General features: G+C 40.9%; 1 protein-coding gene across 1 annotated transcript in view; it reads left to right on the forward strand.

Annotated features, from left to right (window-relative positions):
• ppm1g (protein phosphatase, Mg2+/Mn2+ dependent, 1G) overlaps positions 1-19,867 on the forward strand; it is a 38,365-nt gene extending 18,498 nt beyond the window's left edge. The window contains exons 4-10 of the mRNA XM_078405431.1: positions 999-1,125; positions 4,344-4,858; positions 8,686-8,847; positions 11,019-11,253; positions 13,276-13,405; positions 14,385-14,487; positions 17,938-19,867. Coding sequence (XP_078261557.1) covers positions 999-1,125; positions 4,344-4,858; positions 8,686-8,847; positions 11,019-11,253; positions 13,276-13,405; positions 14,385-14,487; positions 17,938-18,120 — 1,455 coding nt within the window. The 3' untranslated portion in view covers positions 18,121-19,867. The remainder of the gene's footprint in view (positions 1-998; positions 1,126-4,343; positions 4,859-8,685; positions 8,848-11,018; positions 11,254-13,275; positions 13,406-14,384; positions 14,488-17,937) is intronic.
• Positions 19,868-23,169: the final 3,302 nt, after the last annotated feature.

The following is a 23,169-nucleotide window of genomic DNA, read 5'->3' on the forward strand; positions in this document are numbered from 1 at the left end:
GGGGGAATGGAGAAGGAGAGCAAAGGGAGAGAGAACCTAGGTTGACCAAAAGGATTGGGAAAAGTAATATGCGGAGGGTGTGAAGTGCAGTTAAATTAGAAGATTCAATGTTCATACTATTGGGCAATAGTGGACTAGTTTGCATTTGTTCCCACCGTATGAACATGGAATTTTCCAAATTCTGACGTATGCTGCTTTACCTGTTGAGATCCTCCTGCAGTTTGATTTTTGCTCCAGATTTCAGCATTTGCAGTCTCTTGTGTCTCCACTGCGTAGATTCCTTACTACAATTGTGCAGTGCCTTGATGAGACCGTATCCAGTGTATTGTGTGCTATTTTGGTCTTTCTTAAAGAGTGATAGATTTGCTGTAGGGGGAGTGCTACAAATATTCACCAAACTGGCTCCTGGGATATTGAATCAGTCCTTTTCCACCTAGCTGTATTGCTCTTAAAGTTGGAGATATCTGTGTTATCAGTCATTAATATTAATTAATCTACAATTGAATAGCTGGCATCCAAGGACTGAACCTAATGATATACTAGTCACTATGTGTAGGAAGGAACTGCAGATGCTGGTTTAAATCGAAGATAGACACAAACTGCTGGAGTAACTCAACGGGACAGGCAGCATCTCTGGTGAGAAGGAATGGGTGATGTTTTGGATCGAGACCCTTCTTCAATCTGAAGAAGCTGTATTGCTCTTAAAGTTGGAGTACTTCAGTCTGAAGAAGGATCTTGACCCGAAACGTCACTCATTCCTTCTCTCCAGAGATGCTGCCTGTCCCACTGAGTTACTCCAGCAGTTTGTGAGATCGACTAGCTGTCTATCAGCATGTAACCTGCAATTTATGTTTACACATTAGCTACCTCCAAAATTCAACTCCAGAAGGATTTTTCTTTCCTCATGTAGTCAAGGTTCATCCTTCAAATGTCTGATTGATATTTCACAACCTTAAATTAGCATTAAAATGACTTTATTTTTTACCTTTGCATTCAAGGCATTGGAGGATGCCTTTCTGTGCATAGACAGCAAGTTAACCGAGGAAGTGGTAATCAAAGAGCTTGCCCAACTCGCGGGCCGTCCTCGTGAGGATCATAGCGAAAAAGTTGCTGATGAAGATGACGGTAGGTTGGAACTAAACTGATTTCTGAATGGAGTGGAACCCATTCACCGGGTTGATAATTCACCTCAGTAAAGGCATTTGTAAGCACGGAATCTAAATACTAAAACTCTCGTTTGTTTGTTCCTAAACTATAGCCTAAACGGTACACGATAGCGCAACAATTTTAGGCCCACCTTGCTCACCGTCATCCCTTTGGTGCTAATGGAAGTTTCATTGAAATTGGTGTCATATTTTTAAAGTTATTCACATTTAAAAAGTTTAAATCTATCTCCTAGGGAGGGATTGGGGACAAGGGGGGTTGAGGAGGTAGGGGGGATAAGGTAGGGCGAGGAGGGGGGGGAGAGAGAAGGTGCTGCATTAATGCAGGAGAGGTTTGGGCCCAACGGGTCCACATAGTTGTACATTTGTTTTTGCGTGATCAGGACCAGCATGTGTACAGTGATCCTAACATTTCCGTTTTGGCTGTGAACCAAGTGATTTAACATGATAAACCAAGATTAGATTTTGTTCTGCATTTTTCTGAGCTATCTTCAACAATTTGTGTTTTTTTTCACTCCATTTCCCACCGTGTCTTTCCCACACAATCCCTCACAAACTAAAATAATACATAAAAGAACAACCTACATTTAAAAGAATGAGGCATTTACAGAATTCCTATTGGAACAACTATGAAGAGAGGCATCAAGGATGCCAAAGCGTCCTACAAGAGGAAGATTGAGGACCACTTTACCAACAATGACCCACGGCGGGTATGGCAAGACATCCAGCACATCACCAACTACAAGACCAGCAACTGCACGACTGCCGACGGCGATGCCTCGCTGGCAGAGGAACTTAACTGTTTCTTTGCTCGTTTCGAGGTGAAAGCTACAGTGGCAGACATAACACCCTCTCCAGCACCTGACAGCAACACCTTCACTGTGCAGGAGTATGATGTTAAGCGCGTGCTCAGAGCAGTGAATCCCAGGAAAGCTGCAGGCCCCGATGGTGTGACGGGCAGAGTGCTGAAGGAATGTGCAGACCAATTATCTGAGGTCTTCACAAAAATCTTCAACCTGTCCCTTTTAAAATCCACCATCCCTCCCTGCCTGAAGTCCGCCACAATCATCCCACTGCCGAAAAAGTCTGTCATCAGCGGCCTTAACGACTACCGTCCGGTAGCACTCACACCGGTCATCACAAAGTGCTTCGAGAGACTGGTTCTGCAGCACATCAAAGCCAGCCTCCCACCCACCTTCGACCCACACCAGTTTGCCTACAGAGCAAATAGGTCTACAGGTGATGCCATCGACACTGCTCTTCACACTGCACTGACCCACCTTGAACACCAGGGGAGCTATGTGAGGATGCTCTTCCTCGACTTCAGCTCTGCCTTTAACACGGTCATCCCGAGCAGACTGGTCACCAAACTTTCCGACCTTGGATTTTCCCAAACCATCTGCCAATGGATCAAGGACTTCCTGACCAACCGCCCCCAGACCGTCAAAATAGGCCCTCACCTCTCCTCCACCATTACACTGAGCACCGGCTCACCACAGGGCTGTGTGTTGAGCCCCATCCTTTACTCCCTCTACACTCACGACTGCGCCCCCACCCATCCCACCAACACCATCATCAAGTTCGCGGATGACACGACTGTGGTTGGACTCATCTCAGGAGGAGATGAGACAGCCTATAGGGATGAAATCCAAAGGCTGGCAGCATGGTGTTCAGTGAACAATCTGGTCCTGAACTCCTCCAAAACAAAGGAACTTATAATTGACTTTAGAAAAACCAGTGTAGAATACGACCCACTCTACATCAATGGGGTCTGTGTGGAAAGGGTACCCGCTTTCAGGTTCCTGGGTACGCACATCGCAGAGGATCTTACCTGGTCTACCAACACCATCACCACAGTAAAGAAGGCACAGCAGAGACTCCACTTCCTGAGGATCCTCAGGAAAACCAACCTGCAGGAGAAGCTCATGTTGTCCTTCTATCGCTGCTCCATCGAGAGTGTGCTGGCATACTGTATAACCACATGGTACGCCAGCTGCTCAGAAAAGGACAGGAAGGCCCTTCAGAGGGTCATCACGACGGCCCAGAAGTTCATCGGCTGCTCACTGCCCTCCCTGGAGCACCTGTTCAGCCTACGCTGCCTCAGTAGAGCAGGCAAAATAATAAAAGATCCATCCCACCCCGGCCACCGTCTGTTTGTTCATCTGCCCTCTGGTCGACATTTCAGGTCGATCAAATCCCGAACAAACAGACTTAAGAACAGTTTTTACCCCAGGGCCATACGAGAACTGAACACTACCTTTGCACTAGGCAACACCGTTAAAAAATCTTGTACTTAATATAATTGTATTTATGTATTTATTTGTTTTTGCATTTATTGCATATATGTTTGTACGCACCGTCAGGATTGGCTATTTTTTAATTTCGTTGTACTCGTTGCAATGACAATAAATGAATATTATTATTATTATTATTATTATTATGAATAGGTTGAAGAGGCACTGTATTTCTGCTGGAGAGGGTGACAGTAAAAGCCAATTGGACATTTTTATAGTGAGAAAGATCATGATGAGATGCTCTTATTATTATTTGTACATTTTCCCCTCCTGTCCCAAAATGAACAGAGCAATGGAATAAATATACAACTTAAAATAATTTATCACGGAAAAATAATACTGTGCAGAAACGATGCTCCCAAGCTTGATGCTTTTGTTTGGCAACCTGCTTTTGTAAAGTATACCACCCAGGGCTAAGCCATATCATTTGATGTATTAAGTTGTATGATTTCAATAGTGATAGATTTATGGCATTCTTTTCTGATAATCATGTGTAGCCTAAGCTGCTCCCAGTGTTGATTTTTAAAACCAGTAAATAGCTTGAACATAAATATAAAAAGAGGCAAGTGATAGGGGTAAAAATCTAAAAATGCCAATAGAAACAGAAGAGTAGTCAACAGAAGCACGATAAGTGACGGGCATGCACTGAGGAAGAACAGTGTAAATATGGGCAGTCTGGCAAAAAATGAAAAATTGGCTGGATGATAAAATTATGTCGTGAAATTATGAAATTTTCATGAAATATTGCATTAATGTTTAGGGTGGTGTTGGGTATATTTTTATGTGCACAAGCAGTAGAAATGGATTCTCTTTGTCACCCACGCGCTTTAATCCTCAACCTATATATTCTCTATTAGTTTGTAACTAATGTGTTTTTATCCGTCAGTTGATCACGAGGAGGCTGCACTTTTGCATGAAGAGGCAACAATGACAATTGAAGAATTGCTCACTCGATATGGACAAAACCAGAACAGTCCCAAACTTGCAAAGAGCAAAATTTCACCAGGTATTAAGAAACCATTGTCCAAAGTTGGAGACAAAAACAAAACTGAAAAGGAAATTAACGGAGAGCTGGAGAGTAGTGAAGTCAGCCTGGATGAAACGGAGAGCAAAAATAGAAAATCCGAAGCGGTGACAGGCATCTCATCAAGCTCTGATTGTGGGAGAGAGGAAGCTGGGTTGGGGAATGGGAGCAGCAGCACCGGATCCAGTTTGGAAAAAGAACCTGCCGTTGCTAACAAGAGCTCGGAAGAGGCCGTGGTGTCGTCATCCACAGCTGACGCTGGACCATCCTGCTCCTCCTCTGATAAATCTCAGCGAGCAACCAAGTTAATGTTCTTTGAGGACAGTGAGGATGAATCGGAAGAACCAGCAGAAGAAGAGGAGGAAGATAGTGAAGAGGTAGCCATTTCATTTTCATTTTATTGTGTTAATTTTGAGAGCAAGAGAGGGATCCAAGAGGTCAAGACTGAGTTGTCTATTTTTGTGGGTCAGCTACCTATTGCTCAGAAGTATCTAAAATTACTCGGGCTCTTGAAGAAAGGTTAGGCTTGCTCAGTATTTGACTTTAAGCCTTGAGACGTGTTGCATCTGATTTTGTGATTGCAATTGTGCACTGGATCATTCCTTTTCGATCTTTGCCACGTACCTAAGGCAGAGGTAGATATATTCTTGATTAGTACAGTGTCAGGGGTTATGGGGAGAAGGCAGGAGAATGGGGTAAGGAGGGAGAGATAGATCACCTATGATTGAATGGACCGAATGGCCTAATTCTGCTCCTATCACGTATGACCATATGACTTGCACACCCATAAATACATAATTCGGGGAAATGCTTCAACATTTGATCCATTTACACAGCAGAATAATGAAGTATTAAAGAAAGATGTCGGGCGTTTTGGAAACTCGTCTGCTCTGCCATTCAATAAAACCATGAAGGATCTGAAGTTGGCCTTAGGCTAAAACTCACTTTCAGTCTTGAATGTTCTTTGATTTAAACCCCACTGCTCTCTCAGCCGTGAATTTCAAAGATTCACAACCTCTGGGAGAAGAAATGCCTCCTTATCTGTGTAAAAGGGTGACCCTTACTTTGAAGCTTTGTCACTGTAGTTCTAGATTCCCCTTTGAGGGGAAATGTCCACTCTGCATTAACTAGTCAAGTTACCATAGAACTTCATTTGGAGTTTTGAAGAATGAGATGTCGTCTTATTGTCGTATGAGTGAAGTCTTGAAACTGCTAAACCAGGCTGATTCCTGGGATGGTGTGACTGCCATGTGAGGAATGATTTGGCTTTGCTGCACTAGGATGCAGGCCATCTGGTACAGTGGACCTGAAAGCCTTCCGTTCTAAGAGCGCTGACCCCAAAAATGGTTTCCCTTTCCATTGATACAGTCTTGCCTGCTGCTCTTCCCAGAACCTTCTGGTCTTGTCTTGGAATTCCAGCTTATCTCATTTTGTTCATTTTTATTCTTCAGGTCTATCGGTTTGCCCAGTACCCTTCCTCCGGTGATTATTATTCCTCCCTTTTGCCCCTGGATTTTCATTTATTGGGATGATTTTAATGTTTACTGTGAAAACAAACACAACATAAGTCTGTTATTTCGTTATTTTCCTAGTCGCGTCATTTATTGTACACCATTTTCTTTGTAAATACTTTAGTCTTACTGACTCTTTTTGTATTTTTTGCTAACTTGTTCTCGTAGTGTCACTACAGTCGTAGTGTCATACAGCCCTTACTGATGATATTCATGCTGATGCTTAGAAGAAGGAATGGGAATAGTATGATGTCTATCTATGCCACCTCCTCTTATCTGCATTTGGTCCATCTTGCTTTCCTCCTTTCCTGTCCAAGTACCTGCCTAAATATCTTGTAAACATTTAACTATGTTTGCCTCCATTGTCTTTTTCTGACAGCTTTGTTTCATATACTCACCACCCTCCCCTATTACATTAAACCTGTGTACTCTAGTACTAGACGAATCTGCCCTTTGGTGAGGGGGAGGGGATTCTTATTTCTGTCCTATTTGGCCCCTCTTAAATTTACAAACCTTTATCAGGAGGCACAGTGGAACAGCTGGAGAGCTACTACCTTATAGCATCGGAGATCTGGGTTCGATCCTGACTACGGGTGCTTGTCTGTACGGAGTTTGTATGTTCTCCCCGTGACCTGCGTGTGTTTTCTCCAAGATCTGTTTCCTCCCGCACTGCAAAGACATTCAGGTTTGTAGGTTAATTGGCTTGGTAGAAATGTAAGTTGTCCCTAGTATGTGTAGGATAGTGTTAATGTGCAGGAATCGCTGGTCAGAGCGGATTCGGTGGACCGAATGGCCTGTTTCTCTAACCGAAAACTAAAACTATCAGGTCATCCCCATAGTCTATAATATTCCAGTGAAAACACAGGCAGCCTATTCAGTCTCTTTTTTTATAACCACAGCTTTGATTCCATGCATCATATTGGTGAATTTCTTCTGCACTCTATTGCTACCACATACTTCCTATAGTGTGGCGATCAGAATTGTGCACAACACTCCAAGTGGGACCTAACCCATGTTTTGTTTAACTACAGCATGAAGTCCAACATGTATACTCAGTGCCTCGCCTATGAAAGCAAGCATACCGGATGCCTTTTTCTCTACCTGTGTTGCCACTTTCAACACAGAGGTATGGCGTACAACCAACTACCCAATGAAAATCAACGCTTCTATTTAATCGACTGTAATTTACCTTTCCAAAATGCATTTCTTTACACTGGTCTGGATTTAATTCCATCTGCCACTGCTCCGCCCAATTTTCCAGTTGATCCATGTTCCAAGATTCTCAGATAACCTTCCTCGCTGTGTACAACTCCATGCAAACTGGTCTGCAAACTTGCTAATCAGTTCACCTACATTCTTGGTTGTTTCTATATATTAAAAACGACAACCTCTGTACTCTATCCAGTGTAACCATATCTTTGCTTTTCTGTGACAACTAGACTGCACGTAATGCTGTGTTCTCTATGTTCTGTAAAGTTGCAATTTTTATATTATGACCCAACCTATGGAGGCAAACATGCCTTATGCCTTCTTCATCGCCATATTGACCTATGTTTCCACTTTCAGGGAACTATGGACTTGAACCCCCAAGATCCCTCTGTTCAATCAATGTTCATTACCATTTACTGTATATTACATCTTATGCTTATTTTTTCCTGTTTTTAAAAAATCTGCAATTTCTTGTGGTCTTGGGAAGAACTCCTGTCAAACCAAACTGTGATGCACTGGAGACATGCAGACCTTCTTTAGTCTTCTGAGGAAGTAAAGCTGTTGGTGTGATTTCTTGGCTGGTGCTTAAATGTTTTTAGTCCAGGATACATTGTTGGTGATATTCACTCCTAGGAACTTGAAACTCTCAAATATCTCGAATATCACCGTTGATGCTGACTGCAACATCATTTGCCGACCTCATTTGCTGACATTGAGGGAGAGGTTATTGACTTGACAGCATGTTACTCGGCTTTCTATCTCCTTCATGTTATTCAAGATCCAGCCCACTGTGGTGGTGTCATCTGATGCTGGCATGCTGTTATAGCCATGCTGTTAGTAACACACAATATAGACAAAGAAGCATAATAGGTTTCTAACTGACACGTTAATTCATTGGCCTCATCCTATTTGAGATAGTCCCTTTATTTTACCATTCCTTCTCAGACTTCTGTTACTAATTTGCTTTCACTTTTTTCCCATATTCTGATAAAGAGTCTCGAACCTGAACTGTTGACTATTTCTCCTTCGACTGGTGCTGCTTCACCTGTTGTGTGTTTCCTACATTGTTTGCTTCTATATAAGATTTGCTGTGTAGTTGACTAGGTCTGTTGCATTTGATTGTTTAATGCTGGCCCTAATGACAGTGTTTAATTACTTAGCATTAACTTCCTTTAACTCTGTGCGCCACATGTCCCAACTATGGGGAGATAGCAGGAACGGGGTACTGATTTTGGATGATCAGCCACAGTCATATTAAATGGTTCGAAGGGCTGAATGGCCTACTCCTGCAACAATTTTCTATGTTTCTAACTGAAAATCCAAATGTAAGTTATTTTTTACCTCGCAGAATGTGGTCTACAGTTGTTCCATCACTAATCCTTTCCAATACATTGATTTCTTTGCAGTAATTCAATTGTATATTTTTCTACTATTCTGATCATAAGGACATTAATTGGAGCTTTTTTTAAATCTTTCAATGGCAGGACTGCAGTGAAGAGGAAGAGGAATATAGTAGTGAAGGAGGTGAGGAGGAGGAGGAGGAGGAAGAAGAAGATGAAGAAGAGGACGAAGAGGATCAAGAAGAGAGTGATGATGCGGAAGAGGAAGATGACATTATGTTGCCTGGAATGGATGGTAAAGAGGAGGTAGGTCCTTATAAATTAGAGAAGGGTAGTCAATGGTGTCCTACTGTCCCTTTTACTGAGATATACTGAATGTATAATGTTGTGAACATTACTCAGTCTCTCGAGCATACTTGCATCATTTGGTAAAATGAAGGCTGATCTGATTGTAATCTCACTACAGGTAAACTTTTTCAGTTCTTTGCTTGTCAACTCTGCGTCAAAAATATTAAGTGCCCTTTGAGAAAGAATATTTGAAATTCTCTCTGGCCTCACCTTAACTCTTTTTCTTAAATTATCCGTTTTGGGCACCATGTTATAGGAAAGGTGTTGTCAAGCTGAAAAGGGTACAGAGAAGATTTACGAGGATGTTGCCAGGACTAGACAGTCTGAGTTATCGGGAGAGGTTGAGTAGGCTGGGACTATTCCCTGGAGCACAGGAGGATGAGGGGTGATCTTATAGAGGCGTATAAAATCTTGAGAGGAATAGATCGGGAAGATGCACAGTCTCTTGCTCAGAGTAGGTGAATCGAGGACCAGGGGACATAGGTTTACGGTGAAGGGGAAAAGATTGAATAGGAATCTGAGGAGCTTTTTTACACAAAGCATGTTGGGTGTATGGAACAAGCTGCCAGAGGAGGTAGTTGAGGCTGGGATTATCCCAACGTTTAAGGAACTGTTAAGACAGTAACATGGATAAGACAGGTTTGGAGGCATGTGGACCAAACGCAGGCAGGGGCAGCTGGGACATGTTAGCGGTGTGGACAAGTTGGGCAGAAGGGCCTGTTTCACTATGATTGACTCTATGACTCTTATCCCACAAGAGCAAATATCAACATATCCTCACTTAGAAGTGATTTTAATTAAAATTTAATTCAGTACCAGAGAGCAAAGTGGAGTTTGGCTATAGTTTTGCTTTGTGGGTATGACCATCTGCCAAGCTAACATGAGTTCTGCTGCCCTTGCAGATATTGCTGTTAGATCTTTTGAGTGAGATTAGATTCCAAGTGTAAATTGCTTTATCTGTTTTGACAAAGTACAGGCAATTTACTTTAGCATAACAGTCGGAGCAATGATGTGGGTGCTAAAAAAAATTACAAAAAACTTTCATATTTATTTACGCCGGACTTTCTAAAGAATATTGAGAACAAATTTGTGTTCAGAAATAATTGTACCTTCATTTTTGTCACTTTAATTGTTTTCTCATGATGTTAGATGTTGATGTCATGATATTGGTGTTGAATCCTGATTTATTTGGTAGCTTTTGTATTACTTCCTTGGCATCCAAAAGTCAGCGATTACTTTTGAAGTGTAATCATGATTGTATTTGGGAAAGGTGATGACTAATTTTTGCACTACAAGATGCCACAAGCAACTTTGCAATTGAAAACAGTTATGTCTTAATGGTGTTGGAGGGAACTGCAGATGCTGGTTTACACTGAAGATAGGCACAAAATGCTGGAGTAACTCAGCGGGACAGGCAGCATGTCCGTGTGAAGCGATCAGCCTATTATTGCACACTACCCTCCAACTTTCACACTGAGTGCAGATAACATTGTTGTTATGTGGATATTTTCTCATATCCTCTGTTTTTTGTATTACTTACTTTAAACATTTTACTTATCCATTGCTCACACAGTGGAATTATTTTTAGTTCCTCCACGATAATGTTGGCTGAGATCAGCAGCCTTGGCACACTGGGAACTGAACTTTGCATCTTCTTGCTCTGTATGATCATTGTCAAGGTTAATAATCAGAAGCTGGATCTGCAAACGCAATAGATAAAATGTGGCAAAATAACATCCAAATTATTCCAAAATGAACTCTAGCTTTTTAATGTTTTGGCAACCAAGGATAAAAAACTGCCTTGACAAACAGTCACCAGAACTTGTTTTTAGTATGTTTCTTCTAAAATTTTCGTAAAATTGACTTTAAAAAAAAAAAAAATTTGACTCTTTTTTTTATGTTACAGTGTATTGGAGGACAATTGAGGCATTCAATAGTTGCTTTATATGTCACATTTAGAAATACTTGGATATCCCACTTGAGACTCTACTCATGAAATCCAAATTTTGGAAAGAGGGTCCATGCATTAAATGTATTCAAACTAGAACATGAGTGTTACTTTTTTAGGAGTTATAATATATCCCATCTGAAAACATGAAATGGTCATCAAAATGTATTTTGTCTTCCAGCCTGGTTCTGACAGTGGTACAACGGCTGTTGTGGCACTGATCCGTGGGAAACAGCTGACAGTAGCCAATGCTGGGGATTCCCGCTGTGTTGTTTCAGAGAGTGGCAAGGCTATTGACATGTCCTATGACCACAAACCTGAAGATGAAGTGGAACTGGCCAGGATTAAGAATGCTGGTGGAAAAGTTACTTTGGATGGGAGAGTGAACGGAGGATTAAACCTCTCTCGGGCAATAGGTAATCTTTTTTAAAAAATGTTTTTGGTCTTCAGTGCTGTTCTCACCAATTATATACCAAATGATAAAAGTTGCTGATCTTTTCTTGAATGGCTTCATGGCCTCTTCTGGATCACAATATTGCAACTTCCTACTACGTGTTTTTTTTGTCCACGTATTACCAATGTTTCTGTTTTGCAGTGATTATTCATTGCGTTAAATGGTGGGATGAATATTGAATAAGATTCAGTCGATTTGGTCTATTCTCTTTGCAGCTTAGAAGAATGGATGACGCAGTGGCGTAGCTACTAGAGCTGCTGTCTTAACTCCTACTGAGGTTCAATCCTGTCCGATGCTTTGTGTCTGTGTATGCTCTCCCTGTGACTCTGTGGGTTTCTGTTTGAGTGTTTTCTGAATCCCACCCACATCCTAAAAATGTGGATTAGTAGATTAAATGACCACTAATGTGAGTGGTAGAAAATTCGGTGTGGGGTGGGCCAGTTTTATTATCGGAATTTAGGTTAATTAAATGAAATCAATGTAAATGTTGCTTGATGGTCAACCTGTACAAAGGGCTTATTTACACACTTCATGACTTGCATAACTGTGATTTTAGTGAAATATTCTGATCTTCCTCGGGATTAATATGATGGGTGTTGACAAGTTTTCCTATTAGGGAGGGGGAAATTCTTTTGGATTTTCAATCCCAGAGATCTATGTAGTAGGGTCATAGATTATATTCAAGGTGGAGATTTATAGGTATTTAAACTACAGGGAAATTTAGGGAGAGAAGCAGAAAAGTGGTATTGAGGCCACTGATTGGATCAGTCACGATACTGTTGAGTGGCAGAACAGAAGAGGGGTTAATGGGTCTGATTTTGCTCCAATGCACTGTATTGTAGTTCTCAACATATGTAATGCAAGGATGCATGTTCATAGCTGTAGATAACATTAATTGAATCTTAGAGGGAAGGGAAGTTAAATTGTCAGAATTCATTATAAATTAAAAGGTGTTTTATTTGTTGCAAATGTTAAAGAATACAACAAATTATATCACAAAAAAATAATCCAATTTGAAATATTGTGTGTAGTTTCGTACCAGATTGACCTTAAATTCTAAAATTGCAAATTGAAACGTGCTCTTGCTTGTTAAATATATTGCATGCCCTTTTTTTTAAAATGTATGTTGTATGTGAGATGCTGAGATACCAAATACATCACACTAAAATTTAGAAATGAAGACATGGTGGGGAATGCATGCTTAAATGTGTTCATCAAAGAAAACAGTGAAGTAGTCCAAGTGATGCATACATGCACAGCCATTTCTGGGATGTGGGCTTGGGTCAGTCCAAAGGCTCTTTCCCCTTATGGAATTATGTAAAATTAATTTTGGTAATGTAACCCTCAATTAATGATCCCACACAGAAACTTGTTTGCAACTTCATTCAAGAGATGACTGCAGTTTTTACTTACATTTCGAAGCGTAGACCAGTAACGGTGTCATCACTTTCATCAATAATATCAGAACTTGGAGTTTGAAGAATTGTCCATAATCTCCATATTACATTGAGATTTATTTTGTTATGTACAATCCTTGAAACTTGTCATGGGTTAAAAGTATGCTTCCATCTGCTTATTAGATTGACCTCTCAATGAACACTTAAGCAATCATTCTGTTAAGATCTGGGGAGTTCATTTCCCTAATGCTTGCTGCCAGCATTTAGGAAGGAAGTGTAAGGTTTGGGGTTTACCACTAAATTACACAACTAATATGTCTGATGATGCCCAATTCAAGTTTGTATTGTGTATTTTCTAACACGTTGCAGCTTTCTGATTAGCATGTAGATTACTTCTCCAGAGCAGTAGAGAGATCGTGGTAAAGGGGAAAAAAAGGTTGTTAGATGGCTTAAATTTGAATTACGACTGGAAAATGACCCACTCCAAAATGAAGCCGTTTAAAAGCAAAATAGTGCAATGTCTGGCATGGAATTGTTGCATTGAAACAGTGGTGTCTTCTGACACTTAATTGTAACTGTTGTTGCAGGTGATCACTTCTACAAGAGGAATAAGAACCTACCTCCAGAGGAGCAGATGATCTCTGCGCTACCTGATCTCAAGGTGTTGCCGTTAAAAGATGACCATGACTTCATGGTGATTGCATGTGATGGAATATGGCAAGTATTGATTTCTTGTTTTTATTATTTTAGTGAGATCCTGTGCAATCTTAGTCTGTTTGCACCTTCATATTTCAAGCAATTTTAATAATGTTGAGATAAATTAGCATTCAGCAATCCCAATTTCTTAAAAGGACCAGCTTGTCATTGGGCTTTTCTCTGGAATCAATATTTTGCTAAGTGTGAACAAGTTGGACTTTTATTCTAAAGAGTTGTTAACCATTGGGCTTGGTTACTGTTTGTAATTTTTTTTCTCAATTCATTAAAGGGCAGCACAGTAACTCATGTGGTAGAGCTGCTGCCTCACAACACCAAAGACCCGGGTTCGATCCTTGCCTCAGGTGCTGTCTCTGTAGAGTTTGCTTGTTCTCCCTGTGATCGCCAATCCGGGTGCTCTGGTTACCTTCCTCATCCCAAAAATGGATGGGTTTGTAGGTTAATTGGGCTCTGCAAAAATTGTCTCTAGTGTGTAGGGAGTAGATGTGGAGGTGGGACAACATGGGACTTTTGTGAACGGGTTGGTTTGGACTTGGTGAGCCGAAGACCCTGTTACAGTGCTGAATCTCTCAATTAAACTAAAACTAAATTCGTTATTTTCTTCAATAGCTTCTGACCATCTACCTCTATCACAAAGTCTGCCTGTTATATGTGTATCTGCTGCCAAAATACATCCATACCATTAATGACACCTTTACTGTAATTAAATTTTTCATTTATGTGGATTACATCCTTCAGGATTGTCCTTCAATCGCATTCTGTCGTTGTCAGCCCACAATCACCATATCCATTGGTTGATCTCCTTTCTTTATGTATTGAAATCTTTGTCTCTGCCTGTAAATGTTATCTGACCGAGCTCAATTTGGGCTCCCTCAGCCTTCTGGAATTGGAGATGTGACAGAAGGGCCAAATGATCTTTCTGTGCTTCTATTTCTAATCAAGAAATGGATCTTGCAACTTCAGTAATTACTTTGTCTTTCAGGAATGTAATGAGCAGTCAGGAGGTTGTGGATTTCATCAGTGAACGCATCAACAAGCAAGATGAGAATGGAGATTTGAGGATGCTATCTGCCATTTCTGAAGAGGTAGGGGCTGATGCCAAGGTTATATAGGAAGGATATTTTTGGGTATTTGGTGAATTATGATAGAGAAATTAACTGGACTAAAAGGAAATCCAATATAAAAGATGCAGGAGGATACGCAAGAAGGAAATCGGGGGCATAAAGGTAGATTTGACAGAGAAGATTAAGGAGAATCTGAAGAGGTTTTTAAATATATTACGGGGAAAAGAGCATCTTGGGAGAAACAGGAGACTGCAGATGATGGAATCTTGAGCAAAAAAACAAAATGCTGGTTAAAATCAGCATCTGTACGGGGAAATGAACAGACGAGGACTTGTCCCAATGTCTTTTAACCTGTTCAATGCCACCCCCGCGTTTACACGGGTCATGGCCAATAGTGAAAACAAAAACTTGGCAGTGACCAGGTTAAATCTTGTATCCGCCTCAACTACATCCTCTGGCAGCTCATTCCATATACGTTTGTGTGGAAAAAGTAGCCTCTCGGGTTCAATCAAATCTTTCCCCTCTCGCCTTACACCTGTGCCCTCTAGCTCTTGATCCCCCTACCCTAAGAAAAAGCATTCACCCTATCTATTCTGTTCATGACTTTATTTAGCTGTTTAAGATCACCCTCCTGCGCACCAAGGACTTAAAAACCTACCCAGTCTCTCCCTATAGCTCAGGCTCTCAAGTTCTGACAAAGACCTTGTAAATCTTCTCCGCACTCTTTCCAGCTTAATGGCATCTTTCCTATTGGCTGACCAAAACTGAACACAATACAGGCACTCCCCCGACTTCCGTAATAAGCCACTTGCATAAACTCGCACTTATGTAAGCAATTCTTTAAGCCCACTAAACCCCTCCCCCCCCGGTCTCTGCACCAGAGCCCTCCCCCCCCGTCATCGCTGCGTCGGATTGTAAATTTACGTGTGCACAGTAGCACTTCTGTTTCCGACTTGCATAACATCTGACCTGCACAAGGGATGTAACCCTTACATAAGTCAGGGAGTTTCTGTACTCCCAAATGCAGCATCACATATCTTGTACAACTGAAACATAACATGCCCACTTGTATACAATTACTTGACTGCTTGGTCAGCTTGCCAAAAGCTGCCTTCAGCTACCTATCTACCTGCGATGCAACTTTCAGAGAATTATATACTTGTACTGCAAGATTGCTCAGCTCTACAATACTCCACTGCTGGCCAATGAGTTTTGAGGCATTTGTTTGAACTAGGATGTGTCTCTACACTTCAGAATTCATTATGCTACTGTATCATCAGTTGTAACATCAAGTTACAACTGATGAGTGAGCCAGTACCTTCAGCAGCCATACATCCCCAGGCCATAACACCCCCACCACTGTGTTTCATAGATGAGGAGGTATGCTTTGGATCATGGGCAGTTCCTTCTCTGCGCCATACTTTGCTCTTGCCACCACTCTGATATAAGTTAAACTTCGTCTCATCTGTCCACAAGACCTTTTCCCAGAACTGTGGTTGCTCTTTTAAGTACTTCTTGGCAAACGGTAATCTGGGGCCATCCTATTTGTGCAGCTAACCAGTACTTGCATCTTGCAATGTAGCCTCTGTATTTCAGTTCATGAAGTCTTCTGCGGACAGTGGTCATTGACAAATCCACACCTGACTCTTGAAGAGTGTTTCTGATCTGTCGGACAGGTGTTTGGGGATTTTTCTTTATTATAGCTGTCATCAGCTGTGGAGGTCTTCCTTGGCCTGCCAGTCCCTTTGCGAATAGTAAGCTCACCAGTGCTCTCTTTGTTCTTAATGATGATCCAAACAGTTCATTTGGTAGGTCTAAGGTTTGGCTGATGTCTCTAACAGTTTTATTCTTGTTTCTCAGTCTCATATTGGCTTCTTTGACTTTCATTGGCACAACTTTGGTCCTCATGTTGATAAACAGCAATAAAAGTTTCCAAAGGTGATGGAAAGACTGGAGGAAAGACTAGGTGCTGTGACCTCTCTTATACCTGCATTAAGGAGGCAATTAACCTGAGCAATTAACCTGAAGCCATGTGTCCCAAACATTATGGTTTCCTGAAATTGGGGAACTATGTATAAACACAGCTGTAATTTCTACATGGTGAAACCAAAATGTGTAAAAATGGCGTTTATTAAAATCTGACAATGTGCACTTTAGCTATTACAAATCTGAAAAGAGTACAGAGGCAAATAAATAAATGATGGCTCTTTGTTCTAAACATTATGGAGGGCACTGTAAATTGGAGACATCCAAGAACACAAGGAAATTAAAGAAGAAATTATAGAGATATGTATCTCGGATATGGCTGAGATATATGCATTGTTGCTAGTCACAGATTAGATCCCAGAAGACTGGATGGTAGCCTTTATTTAAGAGGGATTGCAGAGCATAAAATTGGACCAATAAGCCAGACATTTATAATTCTGAGGGATAAGATATAGATGCATTTGGAAAGACAGGGGTTGATTTGGGGTAGTCACCTTTATGTGTGTGTCTCAAAAATTTGATTGACCTTTTTAAAAAAAAAAGTAACCAGGAAGGTCGATGATGGCAGTGTGACATCTGTAATCTATAGGGACTGCACTAAGACCTTTGACAAGGTTATGCATAGTAGGTCACTCGAGAAAGTTAGATCCTATGGGACGCAAGCAGAGCTAGCTAATTGGATACATAATTGGCTCCATAGGAGGAAGTGGAAGGTGATGTGGAGGGTTGTTTTTCAAACTGGAAGTCCATGACTAATGGTGTGCCTCAGGAATTGACGCTGGGTCCATTGTTTGCCATCTATATCAACGATTTGGATGCCCACCATTACACATCTTTTTCATGTACAATAGCTTGTCAATCAGTATATTAGATATTGTACATTTCAATATTACAACCACTGGGTTCAATGTGGCTTGGCGATGAGCAACCAGAAAATACGTGAATAGACACAAAAAGCTGGAGACCCTTCTCGACCCGAAACGTCACCTATTCCTTTTCACCAGAGATGCTGTCTGACCCACTGAGTTACTCCAGCTTTTTGAGTCTACCTTTGTTTGAACCAGCATTTGCAGTTCCTTCCTGCACAAATATGCTAATCCTATTCCCGTCAGGGCAAGGCAATAAAAGGAGTAAAAAGTATTATGGTCACAGGGACCTGTGCCATTCATATGCACATGATAGAAAACCATCTATTTAAAGCAAGCAAAATTAAACTAGAATTAGCGTACAATAGTCTAAATATGCAGTTAGAATTTTATGCTCTGTGATTTTCTATCATTAGTCTACATTATTCATTCAAAGCAATCCCTTGGTACGTACTACATGTGCAGATATAGACCTGGAACAAGAATCTAAATTACCAAGTACACAATGTTGAAGGCCGTAGGAGCAATTTAAATCATATCCTCTGAAGAAAATCCTTCCATTTGGTTTTGTGTTCAGTCTTCAAATATTGCAGCATCCATTCTCTTTCTATGTTCACAGCTGCTGGATCACTGTTTGGCACCTGATACGTCAGGAGATGGAACTGGATGTGACAACATGACTTGTATTATCATCACCTTTAAACCACGGCCTGCGAAAAACCAGGCTGACTGCAGCAAGCGAAAACGCCTTGACTCAACAGATGATGAGAAAGAAAATGGGAAAAAGACGAAACATGAATAACTTGAAAGGGATAGGGAATCAACTGAGACCCAACGTTATCGTGTAATTAAAGAACTTGATATCGTTTTTAAAAAAATATATAGCAAGCAATTGCTGGAAATTGTATAAAAATAAATCTGCAGTATTGTACAATGTAGCCTTAGTTTGCCACCCTAGATTACTGTGTGTCTGAAGCACACTCCCTTTAGCAGCAGTCAGTCCAGGGATCCTACATTGTTACTCACAGCCTGTTGGAGACAAAAACATGTGAATGAGTTTTTCATTGTGGGGCGGGGAGAAGAGAAAGTCTGAGATTAAATGGGATCCACGCCTTTTTTCATAGAATTTTTTGATACAGGAAAAGTTCACTCCAGTAAGCAACTGAATGCTTCAGAAGTCATACTTGATAATACTTTTCAATGACAAAATTTGAAATGAAGACCCCTTTGGGGAAAATATAAGGAGTGCAATGGTTGAATTTGCATTGACTGAATTTATTTCTGGTGAACAATTTAATTGAATGCAGTTTGTAAATGCTTGACAGTGGGGGGGGGGGACAGTTGCACAGTGAGATTGTAGTCGGTGTTTGTGCTGCCAATTCTTTTATATTGGGGACGAGGAAGAGAAGGAGGATGATGTGGAGAAAAATATTGAGGCTTTGGAATTTTTTTCAATATTTCAATTTTTTTTCTAAAGAATAAAATCAGGAGAACATTAAATGTTTTTGCAAGTATATGAAATTACAAACATAAAGGCAGTGTTGGACCTGAAAAGGATTTCAGCTTACTATCACTTCCTTTGTTAAGCTACATATACTCAAAATTAATGTCAAAAGCATTATAGACTTCTGAACGGTATGAGGTCATAGTATGATTTGAAGCTATGTGACTGCTCGACCTGAAAGCAACTTTCAACCACTTTTATATATTAGAAGAAAACATGATTTTTAATTTTTTTTTAAATGGTTGTTTTTCAATTGCATTTGGTATATTATATAATCAGAGTACTGTTGTTTGAAAACCTTGATAACTTACATTGCTGTTCAGTTTCTATATAATTTGGTCCACAACTAATACATCCAAATGCTGATTGCATTGTTAATGCAGGATTAATTTCCCTTGTTGCTTTGGGTTTTGTGCTGAAATCCATTTTAAATCTAATTTTCATCTTCAATATTTTTTAAAAAGCCTCGAGGTAAGGGCTTCAGTTTTGTTTCAATAAAGGCTCACGGATTTATATCCTTGCTTCACCTTAATATAAGCTGATGGCTCAGTTGGGATGAGAAAGGAAAGAACATGTTCAGCAGTCCAGACAGCACCTGTGGAGAGAGAGACTGCCAGCATTTTTGGGTCAGTGACTTTTCATTGGTTTTAATAAATGACCATCAACCTGAAACATTATTTCAGTCTCTCGCTCCACGGATGCTTCTGATGTGTTCGGTTTTTACAGCTACAGCATTCTATTTTGTATTTCTACCATCTGCATTTTTGTTGTTCATTTCCTGCGAAGACAAAGATGTGGATTGACATGGCTGTTCATCATGACCACTCCAATCTTTTTTTTAATTTTGTGGACCAGTAGGTGTCATGTGCTGACCAGCAGGCATTCCAGCATTTCAGCTTGGTTTAATTAACACGGTTTCCCTTTTTTTTTATAGAAGCTGGTATCACCATGTGTTTATGGTAATATTACAGCAATATTTGTAATGCCAGTTTTCATGGAAATGTACTCTGTTTCATCTAAGTAAAGCACTATGATTGACTGATAATCATTATATGATCATCAATTCTTTGACACTTTCCAAGAATTATCTCTGCACAGCTTCTGTTTATTTAGGTATGGGGCTCAAAGTGTGACATCACAATGTGCATCATGAACCATCAGCTCTGTTATTCACCCTCCTGTCTCCGAATCAGATGGTTGAAGGTTAACTTGCACTCCAACACCACGACTGAAACTTTGGTGCAGTGGTAATGGCATGTTGCATTGATGGGCGTGCCATCTTACAGAGATACATTTGTCTGCCCCTCTGGATGTAACAACCATGAGAGTTTTCCAGGAAACCTGCCCAACATTTCTACATCAATGGTCCCAATTATCTAATTTGTTCTCTTGGGTCTTATTGTGCATAAATTGGCTGTTAAATTTCTCTTGACTTCATTAAACAATCCCTTAATGGGCTGAAATTGAAGGTGGTATAAATGACAATTCGTTCCAAAATTCTGATGTGAATAGTTAGTCTAATTATTTCCGACTAAATGTTGTCACGGTTGCAAACTTGCTTTTGTCATCACAAGGTCTTGAATATTTTTTTGGGGTCAGGAATTATTTCCCCACCAAACTAGAATATGTGTATAGATTAACCCATGTCAGTAAAGACCTCTTGATATTCTCATGGATTAAGAGAATGTAAGAAACCTGGTCTTTACATTTTTCAGCTCCAAATTTGCTTCAAAAGTAAAAGTGAACCATGGGAAAAGGTGGGGCAATATCATAGTCAAAACTTGGGGGGGAAATTTTAATAGTCTTCTCTCCAGGAAAGTAACACTAACAAATTCCTACCCTAGCTATGACTATTGCTACTCTGTGTCTTTAATGATTAGTAGATGGTTTGGGCTGATTTCCAATAATCCATCTTTTTTTTCATGTTGCAGTATCGTTGCTGCTGCCTTAGATAAACAATATTTGTACTGAATTAATTACCTAAACATTTACCTCAGTTATTCTTCCAACGCATTTTAACTTTATATAGATAGAGATTGCAGCTGTTCCTTTACTCTGTCTAAATTATAAAAGCATACCTCAGTGAGAACTACAGCTGGCTAGATACTACACTGGTTACTATGCTCTCCGGGCAAGTGGTGAAAGGATCTGAGAGAATAAAGTTCTTGACCCTGCATCTCAAACAATTTTATACAATAACGGCACCTCTTGGTCAATAATTTTCATTGACAGTAGCAAATAGCACCACATGCATGATATTAGTATTGGCTTAATATTATGTGTACTGAGATGCTGTGGAAAAACTTGTCTCGTCAAATCATACCATACATGAGTACAGTCAGGCGTATATAAGTACAACAGGTAATGCAACGAGAATAGAAAAAATATAGTGTTACAGCTACAGAGAAAGTACACATTACGAAAAATGCATGGGCAGCACATTAACGCTATCTACATACACGAGGAACAATTTACATTTATACCAAGCCAATTAACCTACAAACCTGTACGTCTTTGGAGTGTGGGAGGAAACCGAAAATCTTGGAGGAAACTCACGGGAGAATGTACAAACACCATACAATCAGCACCAGCGGTCAGGATTGAAATCGGGGCTCTGGCTCGAAGGCGCATGTAAGACTACATCCTTGACTTATGTGAAGACCATTCAATAACCTGATAACAGCAGGGAAGAATCTGTTCTTGAATCTGGTTATAAGTGCTTTCAAGCTTTTGTATCGTCTGCCCTACAGATGAGATAATGGGGACATAGTCATCTCCCAAGTTCTTAAAGTAACATCCTGTCCTGATTTGAACACACCATGGAGGAGCTTGCCAGCTCTATGGAGGACAGAGGTGTGTGGTGCGTCCATCACAGTGCCCGTCGGAAACCAGCACCTAATGCCAATGTTTTCAACGATTTCAATTTAAATAAATAGGTAAATAAATAGATAAATAAATGGAAGATAGACAGACAGATAGACCACCGCCATCCAGTAATACCAGCAAACAATGTTGTGCTGTGGGAACCCACCCATGGAAGACAGAACCTGGGACAACCAAACTAGACGATGCTGAAGGCGTTGATGGAAGACATGCTTTCCTTTCAATTAGAAAATCAAATGTGTGGAAAGAAACCTTAACATTTCATGTCCACGCCCTTCATCAGAATTAGGAAGGCGAAAAAATAATTCTCAGTTTAGTGTCATTAGTTTAGTTTAGAGATACAGCGTGGGAGTAGGCCGTCTGGACAAGAAGTCCATGCTGACCAGCAATCACCCATACACTAGGTCTTTCCTACACACGAAGGACAATTTACAGAGTCCTATTAACCAACAAACCTGAATGTCTGGAAAATGGGAGGAAACCGGATCACCCGGAGAAAACCCATACAGTCACACGGGGAACGTACAATCTCCGTAGAGGTGCACCCGAAGTTGTGATCAAACCCAGGTCGCGGCCGCTGTAAGGCAGCTACTCCACCATTATAACTCCATGCCACCCGGAAAAGGCTCTTGGACTGAAGAATTTGTTTACCCTTTTTTGAAGATGCTACTTGACCTTCTGATTGAAGCATTTCTAGCATTTTCTGGTTTTGCTTCAGATTCCCACTGGCTACACTCTTTAGATTAATCTATTCAGTCACTCATCTCTCAATGTTCCTTGAACTGCCAACATCCCTTTCTTGCTGGAATACTCTCCCCAGCAGCAGCAGAGGAAGGAGTTGATGCATGGTCACCACCACCTCTAGAGAAAGACAGGATGAGCAGCAAATACGCTCCGATCTTTATCAATGGGGACAGTGTGGAGAGAGTGTCCAGCTTCAAGTTTCTGGGCACTCACATTTCGGAAGATCTCACATGGTCCACTAACACCGCTGCGCTGGTCAAGAAGGCGCAGCAACGACTGTTCTACCTGAGAACACTGAAGAAGTCTGGTCTGCCCCAATAGCTGCTGACGACCTTCTACCGCTGCACCATAGAGAGCATCCTAATGCATGGCATCCCTGTGTGGTACCTCAGCTGCACGGAGGCAGAGAGGAGAGCTCTTCAACGGGTAGTCCATAGAGCTCAGAAGACTATGGGAACACAGCTACCAGCCTTGGAGAACATCTACAACACAAGATGCCTCAGAAAAGCCACCAGCATTCACAAAGACTCCTCACACCCCTGCAATAGTCTGTTCGAAATTCTACCATCGGGCAGACACTACAAGGCCTTCCACGCCCGCACCTCCAGACTCAGGAACAGCTTCATCCCCAGGTCCATAGCTGCTATGAACCAGTCCTGCTGAGCCGGGTGGTCACATCGCACAGTGAACCGACACAGACCTACTTGAACTTTATCCTGT

The sequence above is a fragment of the Rhinoraja longicauda genome, chromosome 9, assembly GCF_053455715.1.
Source record: "Rhinoraja longicauda isolate Sanriku21f chromosome 9, sRhiLon1.1, whole genome shotgun sequence".
In the NCBI taxonomy this organism is placed as follows: domain Eukaryota; kingdom Metazoa; phylum Chordata; class Chondrichthyes; order Rajiformes; family Arhynchobatidae; genus Rhinoraja; species Rhinoraja longicauda.